Raw genomic sequence first — 17,580 nt, 5'->3', positions numbered from 1 at the left:
TGTGCTGTCTTGATCTGGAGGACACCAACCCCAAGATCCACTAATGTAGGTAAATATACCAAAGACACATTTAACAAGCCATATTCACAACTTTTTTATATATTTTTTTCTTTTTTATATATACTTGCCCCTTAAAGATCCCAAAATCTGAGTAAAAAAATTTTTTTACTAATTTTTCTTAAAGACAAAATTATTTTATACAAAAAATTTGTTAAGAGGAAAGTGGTTGTTTCAAAAACTTTTAAGAGTACCATCCAGGTTATCCTTGTTGTTATTTTTAATCACGAACAAACCACCGTCCCCCTATGAATTAATAATTATTTATTCAAAAACATTTTTTCTTATTTTTTAAAAATTTCATTGTAAATTTTTGTCAAAAATGGGAACAGTCCACCACTACAGTGTTACCAAAAAGGAATCTTCTTTCTTCTCATACTTTAATCAGTTCCCTTTGTTGTATTCATTTTCAAATAACATCAAAGAATACTTAGTTTTAGCTTAGTCCACCTTGTTAAACAAGACGCTGAGGCACCAATCCACGGCGGCGTTTTAGCCCGACATGGCCAGGTTTCGAAAGAATTCTTCATCAGGGGAAATCGCTTACCCACCGCTCATCTCAGCTCTCAGTAGTTATCAATCATTGATCTTGTTCTTTTATTTTTCCATTTTCAAATCGCTTGCCATTTTTTGGGGAAAGGATACATGCAACACATAGCGAGCGATTTGAAAATGGAAAAATAAAAGAACAAGATCGATGATTGATAACTACTGAGAGCTGAGATGAGCGGTGGGTAAGCGTTTTCCCCTGATGAAGAATTCTTTCAAAACCTGGCCATGTCCACGCTGCCGTGGATTGGTGCCTCAGCGTCTTGTTTAACAATGTGAACTAAGCTAAAGCTAAGTATTCTTTGATGTTGTTTGAAAATGAATACAACAAAGGGAACTGATTAAAGTATAAGAAGAAAGAAGATTACTTTTTGGTAACACTGTAGTGGTGGACTGTTCCCATTTTTTGACAAAAATTCATTTTTGACTCCTATAAACTGCAGGCTACTCTTCCTCGAGCGGATTTCAAGATCCTTGAGCTTTATTTCTGTTTTTGCTGCTTCTGATTTGATCGCCACCATTTCTACCTCTAAGACCTGCATTCATGCATCTACACCCAAGGGATGTGTCTCCACCTCCGTTATTTGTTTAGTGTTATCCATCAATAAAGTTTGCAGTTCATCGAACTGGAGATGGATTTTATCAAGTTTATCATCCATCATTGCAATAATTGAAGTGGCAATGTCACCTTTTTCAGCCACTTTAGTGTTCAGGGATGGAGGATTATTAGGGTTCTCTGCCATTTTGTTTATCTCCGGCTTGCTCTTATGTTTTTACATAGATTTTGTTGCCATCTGCGATTCAAATGCCCCCAGAACCAGCCCAAAAAAGAGCACTCATCATCATGCCATATGGAACAACTTAATGTAAGAGAACTCTGTAATGACAATCGATGTAGGAAATAAGAGTCCCAGAGCTACTGAGGAACGCATCTTCACTCTCTCTTCACATCACATGACCTCCGTATAGCTGAGTTTAAAAAAAGGTTTAGACAGGTTCCTGGAAGAAATGTCAATAAACCATTATTAACGTGAACTTGAGGAAATCCAATGCTTATCCCTGGGATAAGCAGCATGAAATCTATTGATTTTTTGGGATCCTACCAGGTACTTGTGACCTGGTTTGGTCTTTATACGAAACAGAATACTGGGTTTGATGATATTTTTGTTTGACCAAGAATGGCAAAGCTTATTTTTTAACTTATAAGAATGGGCATCCAAATGGCAGATGACATTTAATGTGAACAATTGCAAAATGATTTGGGGAAGAGCACCCCAAATTATACCTATCAATGCATGGTTCCATGTTGGGAGTTCACCACCCAGGAGCAGGATCTAGGCGTCATCGTGGATAATATTTTGAAATCCTCTGCTCAGTGCATGGCGGTGGCCAAGAAAGCAAACAGAATGTTGGGAATTATTAAGAAAGGAATGGAGAATAAAACACAGGATATCATAATGCCTCTGTAAAGGCCTGGATTTATGCCAACATAGACACCTGCCTAGGGTGTCAAATTTTGATAGGCACCAAATACCCTAGCTGAAGAGGATGTGTCAAAGGGCTGCCTCCATGGCACTTCATCCACCCCTCTCTGACCCTTAATTTTCAGTCAGGCCTAAGGGCAACAGAATCTTCAATCCAGTCCTGCTTCTATATTGATCCATGGTGCAACCATATCTTGACTATTGTGTGCAGTTCAGATCATTGCATCTCAAAAATGATATAGCAGAATTAATAAAGGTACAGAGAAGGACAACCAAAATGATAAAGAGGAAGGAATGATTCCCCAATGAGGAGTTTGAGATTAAGGATCTTCATCTTAGATAATACAGCTGAGGGGAGATATAATAGAGGTCTTTAAAACTTTCAGTGGAGTGGAATCGGTAAACACGAATCAGTTGTCTACTCTTTAAAAGGTTCAAAGGATACTAGATGATACATTTAAAACAAATAAGAAACATATTTTTTTACTCAAAGCATTATTAAACTTTGGAAATCATTGCCAGAGGATGTGGTAAAAAAGCTGTTAGTGCAGCTGGGATAAAAAAAGTTTTGGACAAGTTCCTGGAAGAAAAGTCCGTAAACCATTATTACGTTCTACTTGGGGAAATCCACTGCTTACCTCTGGGATAAGCAGCATGGAATCTATCTACCCCTTGGGATCCTGCCAGGTAGAGATGTGAATCGGAACCGGAATCTGATCGGTTCCGGTTCCAATCCAAATCTTAAAATTTTTATCGCCCAGCCCGATTTGAGTTTTGATTATCGGCTGCGCCCGATCCGATAATCAAAAAACCCTCCCCCACCCTCCCAAACCCCCCAATAAGGTTTTAAAATTACCTGGTGGTCCAGCGGGAGCACGGGGAGCGACCTCCTGCTCTCAGACCATCGGCTGCGTTAATAAAAATGGCACCGATGGCCCTTTGCCCTTACCATGTGACAGGGCAAAGGTAGCGCCAGTGCCATTTTGAAAACTGGCAATATGGCCTGAGTGCAGGAGATCGCTTCTGGACCCCCGCTGGACCCCCAGGGACTTTTGCCCAGCTTGGGGGGGCCTCCTGACCCCCACAATCCTTGCCAAAAGTCCAGCGGGGGTCCGGGAGCAACCTCCTGCCCTCGGGCCGTATTGCCAGTATTCAAAATGGTGCCGGCGCTACCTTTGCCCTCACTATGTCACAGGGGCCGATGGCCAGGCAAGGTGTAGGTCAAAGCTACAGGAGCTTGTCCTTGTAGCTTCCAAAATCTCTGTCGGTAGAAGACCTTCCTACCTCTAATTTTTGAATGTCACATATTAATTTACTCAGATGATTTTTGATTCTAGCTCTTGTATTTTAAGGCTTTGTGAAAACTGGTTCACATTGCCCACAGAAGCAAAATGGTCCTATTTTCCACAGATTGGACAAATCTTCCCTTTAGCTATATAATGTCTCTTGTGAGGATAGTCCTGGCCACATTTGTAGCAGGATATGTCTGATATGAATAGAGAATCTATTGTAGTGCACATTAGAGATGTGATTTGGCTGAACCTTTTGGTTCGGCCTTCGTTATGGGCCTGCCGTGGGAAATTTTGTTTCCCGCAGTTCGGGCCGATTTTTGTTTGGCTACCCGAAACGAAAAAAAAAAAAACCCCACCCCAACCCTTCAGATTTAATTAATTACAACCCCCCACCCTCCCAACCCCCCAAAATGTACCAAAAGTCCCTGGTGGTCCAGCGGGGGTCCCAGGAGTGATCTCCTGCTTTTGGAACGTCAGCTGCTAGTAAACAAAATGGCGCCATGGCCGTTTGCCCTTACCATGTGACAGGGGCTATCGGTGCCATTGGCCGGCCTCTGTCACATGGTAGGAGCAATGGACAGCCAGCGCCATCTTAAAAATGGCATGGGCCATCCATTGCTCCTACCATGTGACAGGGGCCGACTAATGGCACCGATAGCCCGTCACATGGTAAGGGCAAAGGGCCATTGGTGCCATTTTGATTAGTAGCAGCTAACAGCCCAAGAGGAGGAGATCGCTCCTGGGACACCACTGGACCAACAGGGACTTTCGGTAAGTCTTGGGGGGGGGGGGGTTTGGGCAAGTCTTGAGGGGTCGGGAGGGTGGGGGGTTGCAATTAATTAAATTTGAAGGGTTGGGATGGGTTTGGGGTTTATTTTTAACGTGCCCTTTCTCCCCCCAAAAACGATAAGAAAACCGCACTTAATTTTGTGGGTTTTCCTATCGTTTCTTCTGCCCCCCGAAATGCCACTAAATAGGAAATATCATCTATATTTCCTATTTTGTCGCAAACGAATGCACATCCCTAGTGCACATTAGCTTGGATATTTAGTTCAGTCGATAACAATATTTTTCAGGGTTGAATAACTGTCATGCAAAGGGAAGGACATACCAGATTCCTAACTAATAGGGTCATTTATCAAATTGCATTATGGCGTTTTCACATGCGTTAAGGTGTTTTCGTATGCGTAAAATGTCTTAATGCATGCGATAAGCACCATAACGCATGGTGCAATGCAGATTTTTAAAAGGAGAGGGCTTGGGGAGGAGTCGGGAGCGGGATTTCTGAAAAAGTGGGCTGGCTTCGTGAAGCCATAACGCACAATATCACACAGTTTTAATTATGTTACCCTGGTAGAGAGTCCATCAAGATAGGTTGAGATAACATTGTACAAATCTCATCTTTGTGTGAGTTTCCTCACTCTGAAGGATCTCAGATCTTCACAAGAGTGTACTGTTCTGTTTGTATGTCCCACTCTGCATGTAAAAGTGACCCCTAATCCCTACACTAATACCTAAACCTCACCTCGAGTTACTAGGTGTGCCTCCTATAGAGATATAAATAGCTAACTACTACAATGACCTCGTAGATAGTCTCTCTCTCTCTTAGTTCCTCCCTAACTGGTTTTTTTGAAAGTAATAGGTGAATGATAGTCCAATTTCTCAGAAATAGTTCTATAAAAAAGATAATCTGTTCAAAAAAAAAAATAGTCCTGATCATAAAAATCTAGAATGATCCACAGGATTTTCTTAAGGCATTAAAATTGTTTTAGGATCTACTTCACAGGAGTAAGTGGCAATAATTGAAAAATAGTTCTGTACAGAGTTCTTGAAGATACTTGAAATGGTGCTGTGATTACTAGGCAAATGTCTTAAAATAAACATTATACAATTGGGAGGTAAATTTCAAACAGCCCACTGAGGGCTAAAATCTGCTGAGAGATACATTACCTGCAGAATTTTCAAAGCAGTCATATGCACAGAAGTCCACTTTGAAAATCTACAGATTGTCCTAGGATGTGTGTACACATACATACAGGAAGTTGAGGTGGTGTAAGCTTCTTTGGGTATATTCACGTGCATATTTTTGAAAACTGAAAGCATGGATGCAAATGCTTTCCCTGCCTCAACTCCCCCCCCCCCCCCCCCCGGGATGCCTATTGTGAATGCAGGGAAATGTTATGCAAGTAATCGTGTTAATACATAGGGTTTATGCATGCTACTCCTTTCAAATATTAAACCAAAATGACATTGATTGTGACATTGTGTTTCCCACTGTGGCAGATATTGTTTTAGAGGAATTTGAAATTTCATTATGACAGAGTTCATAAGCTGTAGCTCACACTTGCTTATATTTCAGGTCTTTCAGAAAACTAGGAAATTAAACCTTGTTATTGCTTGTTATTGTTTTTCATTCTTAAGAATTTATAAATCCAATGTTTCCATAAAAATTCATTACTGTTATTGTAATTGGATACAAATTGTTTTTCAATTTTTCTTTGTAAAAATGGAAATTTATAAATAAAGAATTAAAAAAAAAAAAAAGGAATCAAGTGACATCACTAACTATTCCAAAGGTTAATAGGCATAGATTGAATGATGGCTCAGACATTTCAAACAGGTATGAAATAGTATGCTGAAAAAATACTTTGAAGCTGCAAGATACAGAAAACAATTTATTTTTTTTGGATAAACATACAGTAGACTTTGCAAATTAATATGCTAGCTTAGATTTCTTTCTTTTTTTTTTTTTTAGCAGAACCCATTTTGAAGCATGACATGTAATACGAGGTTTAAACATTTCATAAGGGTATGAGCACAACCATATGATTTGTTATGGGTTATTTTCTAAAAATGGTTAAACATAGCATGCAGGTAATTAGTGGATATTTGTATATATGACTTACAGAAGGAGAGAACATTAGCAGAGAAAAACTGAGGCATCAGTATAAGAGCTAAAAAAATTGTTCACAAAGAGACAAAAAAGACTGGACACAATATAAGTACTTACTTAACAACCTCTAATAGAATGTAGTAATGCTGTGCTTTAACTGAATTTGAAACAAGTGTGTTTAAGCCACAATATTTTTGCCTTATACTTGTATATTCATTAGATTTTTATTTCATGTGTCCCTTGCAAAGCATTAAAAATCTAGGTGATACAAGGAGCTGTATAATTCAAAGTACGGCCGTCAAGTTGCTCGATATATACTTCATTTCCTTACACTATGGATTTGCTTCTTAGGAAGCAAAGAGCATCCACAAGAATTTGGAATAAAAATAAACTATGTTTACAAAATATAATTTTTTAGGATCACCCAATTTGTACTAGATAGTAAACTTGAAGAGTTAAACCGAGTGAAAATGAACCGACACTGTTTTTCATAACATGATGGTACCCTTTAAGTGCATCTTAACTAAAGGTTGCTCATTTATAGAGTTGAGAGCTGCAGAGTCTCATCACACCAGGTCTATTTCACTTGCTTGGCGGAGACAGGTATGAATTTCCTGTGGAACTTCAGCCTGAGTAATATTGTTTCCATCCAGGCGCAGATGTTTAATCCTTGAGTATTCCAGTGGTCCAATAGTTTTGCAAAAGCTGCTTACTTTGACCTCTGTAACACAAAAGTTTTAAGCAATAAATACATTGATAATATATCTAAGTATAGCCATTTGCCATTTGTTATTATTATCAGTTATGAAGATAACATTAAGTAACAGTCAGTATAGAGCAACATGATGCATTCTTTGTGCAAAGGAATTTTAGAGGCAGATGTACTAAGCATTTTCTCCAGAGATACAAACGGCTGAATTTTCAAAGCCATTTGCATGTATGAAACCCAATTTTATGCACATGAGTGGCTGTACTAAAAGAGCCTGGGGATCAGTTTACGTAAAACTACACATTTAACTGGGTTTCACTCAAACTGGCAAGAGGCATTCCGGGGTGTGGAATTTGCGAAGTGTTTAGTCTTGTGTGCATCCTCTTCGTTTTTAATAAGTATACACTTAACTGCACAGGATATGCTCTCGCTAGAGGAGGTGTAACTGTATGTGGGTTGGTTCGTGCATATTTCAAGGCGAACTTCTGTGCATAAATTATCTTCGAAAATTTGGGATATAGTCTGCGCATAAAAGGTTTGTGCAGACTTTACCTAATTGTACATAGTTATAAAATAATCTATGGGATAAACTCATTAGTACATCAGAATAAAAAAAAAACATTTTCTTGAAAACTAGAGGTGGAGCACCATCCTAACTGAGAAGTACCAGTTAGATTCCTCAGAATACCAATTTGTTGATCACTTAATTGTTCCTTTCTTTTTGGTCATATTCCTTGTTCTCTTTTTGGTTTTATGTCAATATATGTTTTAGTTTTTTACACTTTTTGGAATAAAACATGTGAACCCTATACTCTGTTCATATACACCTTTTAAAAAAAATCTCCTTCCTTGAGTTGAATCATCAGATGTTTATACAATAGTCATACTTTTGATTTTTATCCTATTTATTATCCTGATATTTTATGATGAATTTTATGATATTTTATGATATTTTATGAAAGCAAATGGCGGAAAACACCAACACAGACATCCCTCTCTGCTTACAAACTCGCACTCCACCAATACAAAAGCGCTACATTAAAAACAAAAAGGGACTTCTTTGCACAGAAGATCCACCATATTATCTTTGATTCCAAAGCCCTCTTTGCCTATGTATCTAACTTAACGCAAACCTCGACTCCTGACATCCCTGCCAACCTAGCACAAGAAAAAGCAGAGGAGCTGGCCCTCTTTTTTAGCAACAAAATCTCCAACCTTATAACACAGCTGAGAACCAACACATCAACGCCATCCAATACATACTTCCACCACAACAAAGACATTACTCTACAATCCTTCGAACCCATCACTACTTCTGAGATACTCTCTACACTGAAGAAAATGAAACCTTCATCTCACCCTTTAGACCACATCCCATCCAAACTTCTCCTGCTAATACCAGACACAATCTCCAATGCTCTGACAGACATTATTAACTGTTCTCTAGCACAAGGAATCTACCCGGACGACCTGAAAATTGCATCCATCAAACCGCTCTTAAAAAACCCCAACTTAAATCCTAATGATCCTACCAATTTCCATCCTATATCCAATCTCCCTTTCATAGCTAAGGTAATGGAAAAATTAGTTAATTCCAGACTCTCAGACTACCTCGAAGAACATAAAATTCTGTTCCCATCTCAATATGGCTTCAGAAAAGCTTTAAGTACTGAATCACTACTAATTTCCCTGACCGACTACCTCATCATGGGCCTGGATAAAGGTCACACTTACTTACTGATCCTCCTGGACCTCTCAGCTGCCTTTGATACTGTTAACCACTCCACCCTACTAATTCAACTAGCAAACATCGGAATAACAGGAACAGCACTATCATGGTTCAAATCGTTCTTAGGGAACAGAAAATACAAAGTCAAAATTCACAACAAAGAATCTCAACACTACTCTTCATCTACGGGAGTTCCACAGGGCTCCTCCCTTTCACCAACGCTCTTTAATATCTACCTGCTCCCTCTTTGCCAACTTCTAACTAACTTAAACCTTAAACACTTTCTGTATGCAGATGACGTCCAGATAGTCATCCCCGTCACAGAATCCTACACCAAAACCCTAGAATTCTGGGAAACTTGTCTTCAAAAAATTGATGGACTCCTCTCAAACCTTAATCTAATACTAAACTCTTCAAAAAGCGAACTCCTCCTAATTTCATCTGAAAACAGTAACATCGACACAAATCCTCCACCCAACTTACAAACTCCACAAGTAAGAAACTTGGGAGCTATCATGGATAACAGGTTAAACCTAAAAGCATTCATAAATCAAACTACTAAGGACTGCTTCTATAAAATCCAAGTCTTAAAAAGAATAAGACCACTCTTCCATTTTCATGACTACAGAACTATTCTACAATCAATAATTTTTGCTAAACTAGATTACTGCAACTCTTTGCTATTAGGTCTTCCATCATCTCACACCAAACCCCTTCAGATGGTCCAAAACACGGCTGCGAGAATATTAACTAACACACGGAGAAGAGACCACATATCACCAATCCTCAAAGACCTGCACTGGCTGCCAATTCACTACAGAATCATATATAAGTCCATAACCACTATTTACAAAGCTATACATCAACACTCTCAGCTCAACCTTCAAATTCCTCTCAAAAAATTCACGTCCAAAAGACCAATCAGAGAGTCCTATAGAGAAACCCTACAAGTACCACTCGCCAAATCCATGAGGCACATAACCGCCAGAGACAGGGCTTTCTCCACTGCAGGACCAACACTGTGGAATTCCATCCCACCAGATTTGCGACAGGAACCCTGCCTTCCTACATTTAGGAAAAGACTTAAAACGTGGCTCTTCATGAAAGCCTTTCCTGAACTAAACTGAACATATTCCATTATTACCTATTCACTCAGACTTTACCTTAATCATGGTAATTAATATCCCTACCTCATAAGGGCAATTCATAAACGCTACAAGCACATTGACTGGCATATATGTTCTCTCTATTTAAACCCCTGCTTCTTTTCTCTGATCCAAGTTATACTACTCCCTTGTTTTATTGTAACTGCATTCCTTAGCCTTCTCTTGTTTAATGTTTTTTTACTACTATTATTATTATTATTTGTATTACTTAGATCAATGTTATTTTTTACCTTTTGTTCCCTATCCACTTGTTAATTGTAAACCGACATGATGCGATATTTATCGCGAATGCCGGTATAGAAAAAAATTAAAATAAATAAATAAAATAAATGATGTTTTAGTCACTGTTGTCTGCAAACTATAGCTTTATTTATGTATGTACTAGACGTTAAGCCCGTAACGGACTACATTAACATTTTTTTCAGTCCATTTCCTTACCCCTCATTCTCCCCCTCCCCCTCATTCTCCCTCCCCCTCTAGTCTCCCTCCCCCTCCCCTCCCTCTCCTCCCCTCCCCTCTCCCCTCACTCTCTCCTCCCACCTCCCACCTCCCACTCTTCCCCCCCCCCCTCCCCCCTCATTCTCTCTTCCCACCCCCCACTCTTCCCCCTCCCCCTCACTCTTTCCTCCCTCCCCTCACTCTCTCCCCCTCCCCTCACTCCCTCACTTTCTCCCCCTCCCCTCAGTCACTCTCTCCCCCCTCCCCTCAGTCACTCTCTCCTCCCTCCCCTCCCCTCAGTCACTCCCTCCTCCCTCCCCTCAGTCACTCCCTCTCTCTCAGCTCATTCACAACCCCCTTGGATGGCACAGATGGAAGATCTCCGGGAGAGGTCCCTCCCTCCCCTGCGCACGCTGCCGCCGCCGCCACTGCTCCTCACCGCCTCCGCCACTACTGCTACTGCTCCTTGCTGCACCATTTTTGTTACAGGCAAGCTCTGACTGACATGCTGCCCGCACATGCGCGGTAGAGTTGCTCTCTACTGCGCATTTGCGGCATGTCGGTCAAGCTTCATTTATCTAGTAGATAAACCACATGGAATGGTTCTTCCACTATAGGTGGTATATAGGAATTTTAAAATAAATATATAAATATTTGGTGCTTTGACCCCTGCAAGGAGTTATGGCAAGAAGTCGCACTGTAGCATCTCAATGTTTTTAGATTCATAATTATGAGGATATGTAAAACAAAGAACTTTCCAAAAATGTACATATTAATATGCACACAGAAACAAAATATACATCAGAAAGAAAAAAAGGAATGTCTAATGATTAACTGAATCATTATTTATAAACTATTATAAAACTGAATTAACTTATGGTATTTATTATTTATATATTTGTTAATTCGTAGCTTACTTATTCTCAATACTAAGAGGGTTACAAGTATACATACATATTTAAGCAAATAAAATGTCAATAAACATATACAAAACTGGTGCGCAATATTAAAACAGAAATCCATAACATGTTCTGATAAAAAATTTCAAATTAAGGTAGACATAAATAAGGCAAATATTAAAAAGCCTGCTGGAAAAAGTAAGATGATAACCTTTAAACAGCCATGTGGGCATGCATGTACGCACATATGCCGGCTTGCGCCAATGGATGTCGCTATTTTATGCCATATGCAAGTATATTTGCATATGTTAAATAAAATCAGTAGTACGCGCATACATGTGATGCAATTTTATATGGACGCGCTCATGTACTAGCCGCCTCTACCAAGTGGGGGGATTTTGCTAGGCATGCATGCTGACACAAATACCCGTTTCCCCAGTTCGTTCCCAGTTTACTCAGTTAAAGGATAGGACTTCCTACTCCCCTAGCTAGCAAGCCTCTCTTTTACCCTATTAGCCCCGACTCTTTGACCCCGCTGACAAGCCCTGATTTTTTATTTTAAAACTTACATGAATTCCATAGCAGAAGTATAGTTACGCAGTAGGGGACCCCGGCAACTCTGTTGTGCATAAATATAGACCCAGACCTCCCATATCTCGCCCATGCCCCTCCTCTTCTTAAAATCTGTGTGGCGCACTCCGGCCCAAGATATGCGCAAATCTCCCGGCTTTGGCATGCGTAGGGCTTTTAAAATCGACCTTTAATCTTTTAGCATATTATGAAAAGTCATCATTGTGTGAATGTTTTTTACTGGTTCTGGTAGTGAATCCCATAAACTAGGCCCTGTAACATAAAACATTCTCTCTCTACTTTCCATAAGACGAATCTGAAGAAAGGTTGGAATCATTAAAAGATTCTGATCTGTAATGTAGGAATAGGACAATAAATCTTTAAAAGAGAACTAAAATAAGGTGGAGCCAGGAGGAGCCAGGAGAAGGAATAGCCTAGTGGTTAGAGCAGTGGGTTCGAGTCCCGCTGTTGCTCTTTGGGCCTTATTTTCTAAACATATAGCACGTGATAAGGGATGTTTCGCACACAAAAGGTCCCTTTTCGCATGCGATACCAAAATGGGGGCGGAGTCGGCCCCGGAAGAGGAGGAGTCGGGGCATCACCGGGGCCAACTCCACGAAGTCGCCACAGACGACGAAAAGGTAAGGCCCTTTTCGCGTCCGTGTTCGCGCCAATAGCTACACCTCCTATGGTGGCGCTATTGGGTGCGAAACTGGCAGCGATCGCACCGCGATACTTTAGAAAATGAGGCCCTTTGTGACCTTGGGCAAGTCACTTTACCCTCCATTGCCTCATGTACAAAACTTAGATTATAAGCCCTCTGGGGATAGAGAAATACCTACAGTACCCAAATGCAAACCAATGTGATATCTCAGATCAAATGTCGGTATATAAAAATAATAAATAAATAAATAAATGTTATGAATAGGCTGTATGTCGCCCATAGATACAAAATGGGAGAAAACCTAGGGATGATAACATTCAAACAACTCAGCATAGTGGCACAAACCAGTACATATGGTCATGCATAGATCTATAATATTATTTTAAACTTGCATATTATAAAATATGCGTCTCTCTATCCCGCAACATATGCACAAATGTATGTTTATGTACTAATATATGTGTAAGCCTTTGTCGGGGGGTTGTTGGTTCCCCTAAGACCATATAAGAATTTGTTAGTTGGGGCTGCTCTTGCCATCCTTCCCCTTCTGAGCTCATTCTGTGGGGGAAATGAAACCTTCTGTAGCTCATGTGATGGAGAGTCCCTTCTGTGGTGTGTGTGTATCTTTCTGGTAATGTGTTCTCTTTAAGGACATATAGGCTGTACTCAGATTGGGTGTTTAAATCATATTTATTGATTATTTCCAAAAGGTCAATCACTGTCCTTCAAACATTCAATAAATGAAACTGTACAGTTGATCTATTTACACGGTGTTTCTGCTGCGGTGCTGGTGTCCATCTCTCCAGCTTCTGGGAGAGAGCTTGCCACTGCCTACTCATCTGTGCAACAGCCCCATAGAGGAAGAATCCTAGTGGGAGACCCCATACCATGTAAAGATTTTACATGAGTCCATAGTTCAGTCTGAAGCCCACAGCCTGTGTCCTGGTCCCTATGAGATGGAGATCTGATTGGGAGTCTCCCAAGGTTTGATGTCACAACCTTGATGGATCTCTCAGGGAGAGAGGCCAAATGTTCCAGTTCAGCTCACAGCTCTCTATCTCCTTCATCAGGTTGCACAGAGGGGTGGGAAAAGCCTCCATATGAACAAAATGGGGAAAAAATCCAAAAGTCTTTATCCAAAATATCTCACAGTGGGTTGTGCTGTCACTGGTCTTGCTTCCTTTAGAGAGTAGAGGCATTACTCACAGATCTCTAGCCCCTATTCTCAGGATTAAAGGAGTTGCTCCTTTCTCAAGGCACAGGGTGTTCCCCAGAATAAGAAATAAAAAACTGGATCAAAACCTACAAAAACCTTAACTCGCTACAAAAATGAGGCAGATCATCTCAGATACAGAGTGCACTGAGAAAGGATCTTCCTCTCCTTACTCCTCAAAACCTAACTCAAACTAAAACCCATACTCTGATTCTAGCTCTGCCTAAGCCCTTGGGAGATCCAATCACAGTTAGCTCGGTGGAGAGACTGAAAGAGAATGGAAATCCCATGTTGACAGTAGTCCAGATGGTAAGGAACCTAGTGCCACTAGTGACAAACTAAAGGTCTAGTCACACTTGCAATGCGTTGAAAGTGCATACTTTTCTTACCTATTTTAAATACGTTTGTATGTTTTACGCATAAAAATAAAGTAGGACTTAGTCACGTTAAACCTGATTTACACATGCAAGTCAGTATATTTTAAAACATGCGTGGACTTAATTACCAGTTACTCCACCATTTCATCCAGTCCTTCTTCAGGTCATTGAGACTCTCCTGGTTCTTCAGCTTGAATTCTCCCCAGTTCACCCAGACCTCCCACCCAGTCAATAATACACAATAAACAAGTCTGATATCAATTACATGAGTAAGTTACCAAATGAATATGCATAAGTCTCATATAAAATAGCAACTTACACATGTAACGGTTGGCACCATCCTGGAATGTCCCTAGACTGCTCCTTTTTTTGCACATATATCTGTTTGAAACCAAAATAATGCACATATTTTTGATTTTTATAAAATAAAAATTAAGCGAGTACAGGCTACTTATGTGTGTATCTGTTAATTTTTATGCACATAACTCTTTGAAAATGAACCTCCTAGTACATATGCCCCTATATAATGGTTAAAACTTTGCTAATACTGCCATTTTGTGTTAACTATATGGTTGAATTTTATATATTTTTTAAGTTTGTATTCTTTGGAGTAAGAAAGAATGCATTTAAAAGCCTCATCTTTCTATATAATTTTATTTGATCTGGTAACCCATGTTTCTGATTACAAGATATGCTTATTAAAAGTGATTTGAAAGTTGCATTAAAAAGCATCTCATCTTGGTTTCTCTGTCAACAAGCAAGGCTTCATTAGTCATAACTTGGGTAAAGTAATCCGACAGCGTAGAATGAATTCAGCAGAACTTTTGCCATACTGAGCATGTGCAGGAATTCTTATGGTAACACTGCCTTATGAGCACCTTAGTCAACTGTCCATCCTACAGCCTGAATATTTATCTCTCTCTGTCTATCTTTTTTCATTTGTGGCCTAAATAGGCCTCCTTTTTTATTTGTTTTATCTGCCTCGCTCACTTAGCAACCCCTCAAAAGCATTTTTCAATGCTTAAAAAAAAAATAAGGAAGTACAACAGAATCTGTTGGGGGCTCAGAAAACTGACCTTCTGTAACTTCAAGGACTGTATCTGCAGTCATAAGATGTTGCTTATTGACATCCATGAATTCCATTAAACGTGTCTCAGTCTCTACCATGACTCAGAACATAGAGAAACTGAGCCTACAAGATGGCAGAGCTTCGAAACTTCAGAGCTCCTTTTCTTGGTAGGGGGTGAGTTGAACAAAACTTCTTCCACTGCTGGAGCAGCCTGGAGGTCAACTGGATCAAGGAAGCATTGTGCTTCAGATCATTCCGATTTTGTGCAGTAAGCAGGAACAATTTCCTCAGTGCTAAAGATGCAGGATCCCAACACATTGGTTGGAGAAAAGGTTCTGACTCTTCATCAAAGTGCAAGAGCATGGTGTGGTTAGTGCCATCAAAGTAAAAAAGCCTGACGTCATTGATGCCATAGATGCATGGAGCATTGCTGCCATTGGCACAGTCAATGCATGGAGCATCAGGACACCACACATAGCACTGATGTATGGAGTGGTGTCATCAGTGGATGATGTATGGAATGGTGTCACTGTTGCCTGGAGCATGGGTGCCATAAGCAATACTGGCACTACTGATGCAAGGAGCATCAGTACCACTGATGCCACTTATGTATTGAGCATCGGCACCATTGATGAAACTGGTACCATCAGTGCAAAGGGTCTGGAATTATTGATGCATCAATTTTCCTTGATCCTATCCATGCATTTCCAGGTGCAGGAACAGAAAATATCCTTGGAGCTACCAATGCACAGCACAAATATTCCAGCATGGGGATCAGAGGGAAATACATTTTGAGTTCCTTCTTTATTCATGATGTAGAACATACCTCTGCAACTCAAAGCTCCAGTATCCATGTGCTCTATTCTCCCTCTGTTTTCAAAGCAATGCAGGTTCAGATAGTCTAGTCAGAAGCAATATTCCCTCTAATTTTTTAAAGGCTATCTGTGCAAAAATGTTTCTTTTGTGTTATTTTTTATAAGCTGAGGTCAAAAATATGTGCAATGAGCCAATATAATACAAATAATATTGGGATTTCTTGTGCTCTCTATGTTTTATCATGTACACAGGATTCATGACATATGTCCATGTGCACAGTTTAGAGGGAACAGTGATCAGGAGCCCCTTTGTGGAGCTTGGAGGAGACATCCCAGAGTGATGATCCCATACTGGTTTCAGAAAACAATGTTACCTCACCAAGACCAGTCCAAGGGATACATCAGCCTACGGATCATTTGATGAAGCTGATCAAGAATTTCTTTACCTCCTTAGCTGCCAATCATAAAAGGGGAGCTTTACAACCATCTCTGCTTTGTTGACTGCACTATTAGGGAGTCCCATTGATTTCTACCTCACTGCAGGAGAATTCTCTTGTGCTTCCTACTTTTGGGACTAGTCCTCAAGCATCAGATCTATGCCTTGCAATAGAAGGATTCCCTGACTAATCAGAGGACCCAGCAGATGGAACCTCTCCCAAATCAAGGTGTCACCATTGTCAGCCTTGTCTTCATTGGGGTCTTGAGTAAGTATTTCTCCACTGATGGATTCAGAGGACGGTTCCACAGCCATTTCTTCAGACTCTTTACCAGATGCACTGGAGCATTCGTCTTCACAAAAAAAAACTCTACTAATCAAATTTTCTCAATAAGTTAAGCAAAGCCTTCAATGTCCATAGATGAAGGGAAAAAAGGTCTAAAATGGAGATGTTTGATATCCTCCATGTTTCAGAAACACTTTTGGAGCCAGCAACCCTACAAATTCATCAAATTCTGCACTTGTCAGCTGGTGATATGAAAGCTGGATCACAACAATAGAATGCAGCGAACACCAAGTTTTGGGGTGGTCCAGCTTCCAGACCAGTCAGTGGTAATGCCCTGAATAAAGCAAAGAAACCAATCCCAGCCCAGGAAGGATCCAAGGCTTCTGGATTTATTTGTGAAAATGTTTTTCCAAAGCTTAATGTTCCATGCCCGCATAACTAACCACCAGCTTTATATGGTACAATGAGTAGGGATGTGAATCGTGTCCTCGATCGTCTTAACGATCGATTTCGGCTGGGAGGGGGAGGGAATCGTATTGTTGCCGTTTGGGGGGGTAAAATATCGTGAAAAATCGTGAAAAATCGTGAAAAATCGAAAAATCGAAAAATCGCAAAACCGGCACATTAAAACCCCCTAAAACCCACCCCCGACCCTTTAAATTAAATCCCCCACCCTCCCGAACCCCCCCAAATGACTTAAATAACCTGCGGGTCCAGCGGCGGTCCGGAACGGCAGCGGTCCGGAACGGGCTCCTGCTCCTGAATCTTGTTGTCTTCAGCCGGCGCCATTTTCCAAAATGGCGCCGAAAAATGGCGGCGGCCATAGACGAACACGATTGGACAGCAGGAGGTCCTTCCGGACCCCCGCTGGACTTTTGGCAAGTCTCGTGGGGGTCAGGAGGCCCCCATAAGCTGGCCAAAAGTTCCTGGAGGT

General features: G+C 40.5%; 1 protein-coding gene across 1 annotated transcript in view; it reads right to left on the bottom strand.

The window, feature by feature from the left end:
- Positions 1 to 6,044: 6,044 nt before the first annotated feature.
- The window catches only part of LUM (lumican), a 57,260-nt gene continuing 45,724 nt past the window's right edge, over positions 6,045 to 17,580 (bottom strand). Inside the window, exon 3 of the mRNA XM_029601636.1 lies at positions 6,045 to 6,996. Coding sequence (XP_029457496.1) covers positions 6,842 to 6,996 — 155 coding nt within the window. The 3' untranslated portion in view covers positions 6,045 to 6,841. The remainder of the gene's footprint in view (positions 6,997 to 17,580) is intronic.

The sequence above is a fragment of the Rhinatrema bivittatum genome, chromosome 4, assembly GCF_901001135.1.
Source record: "Rhinatrema bivittatum chromosome 4, aRhiBiv1.1, whole genome shotgun sequence".
Lineage (NCBI taxonomy): Eukaryota > Metazoa > Chordata > Amphibia > Gymnophiona > Rhinatrematidae > Rhinatrema > Rhinatrema bivittatum.
This window is presented reverse-complemented; position numbering and strand designations above follow the sequence as displayed.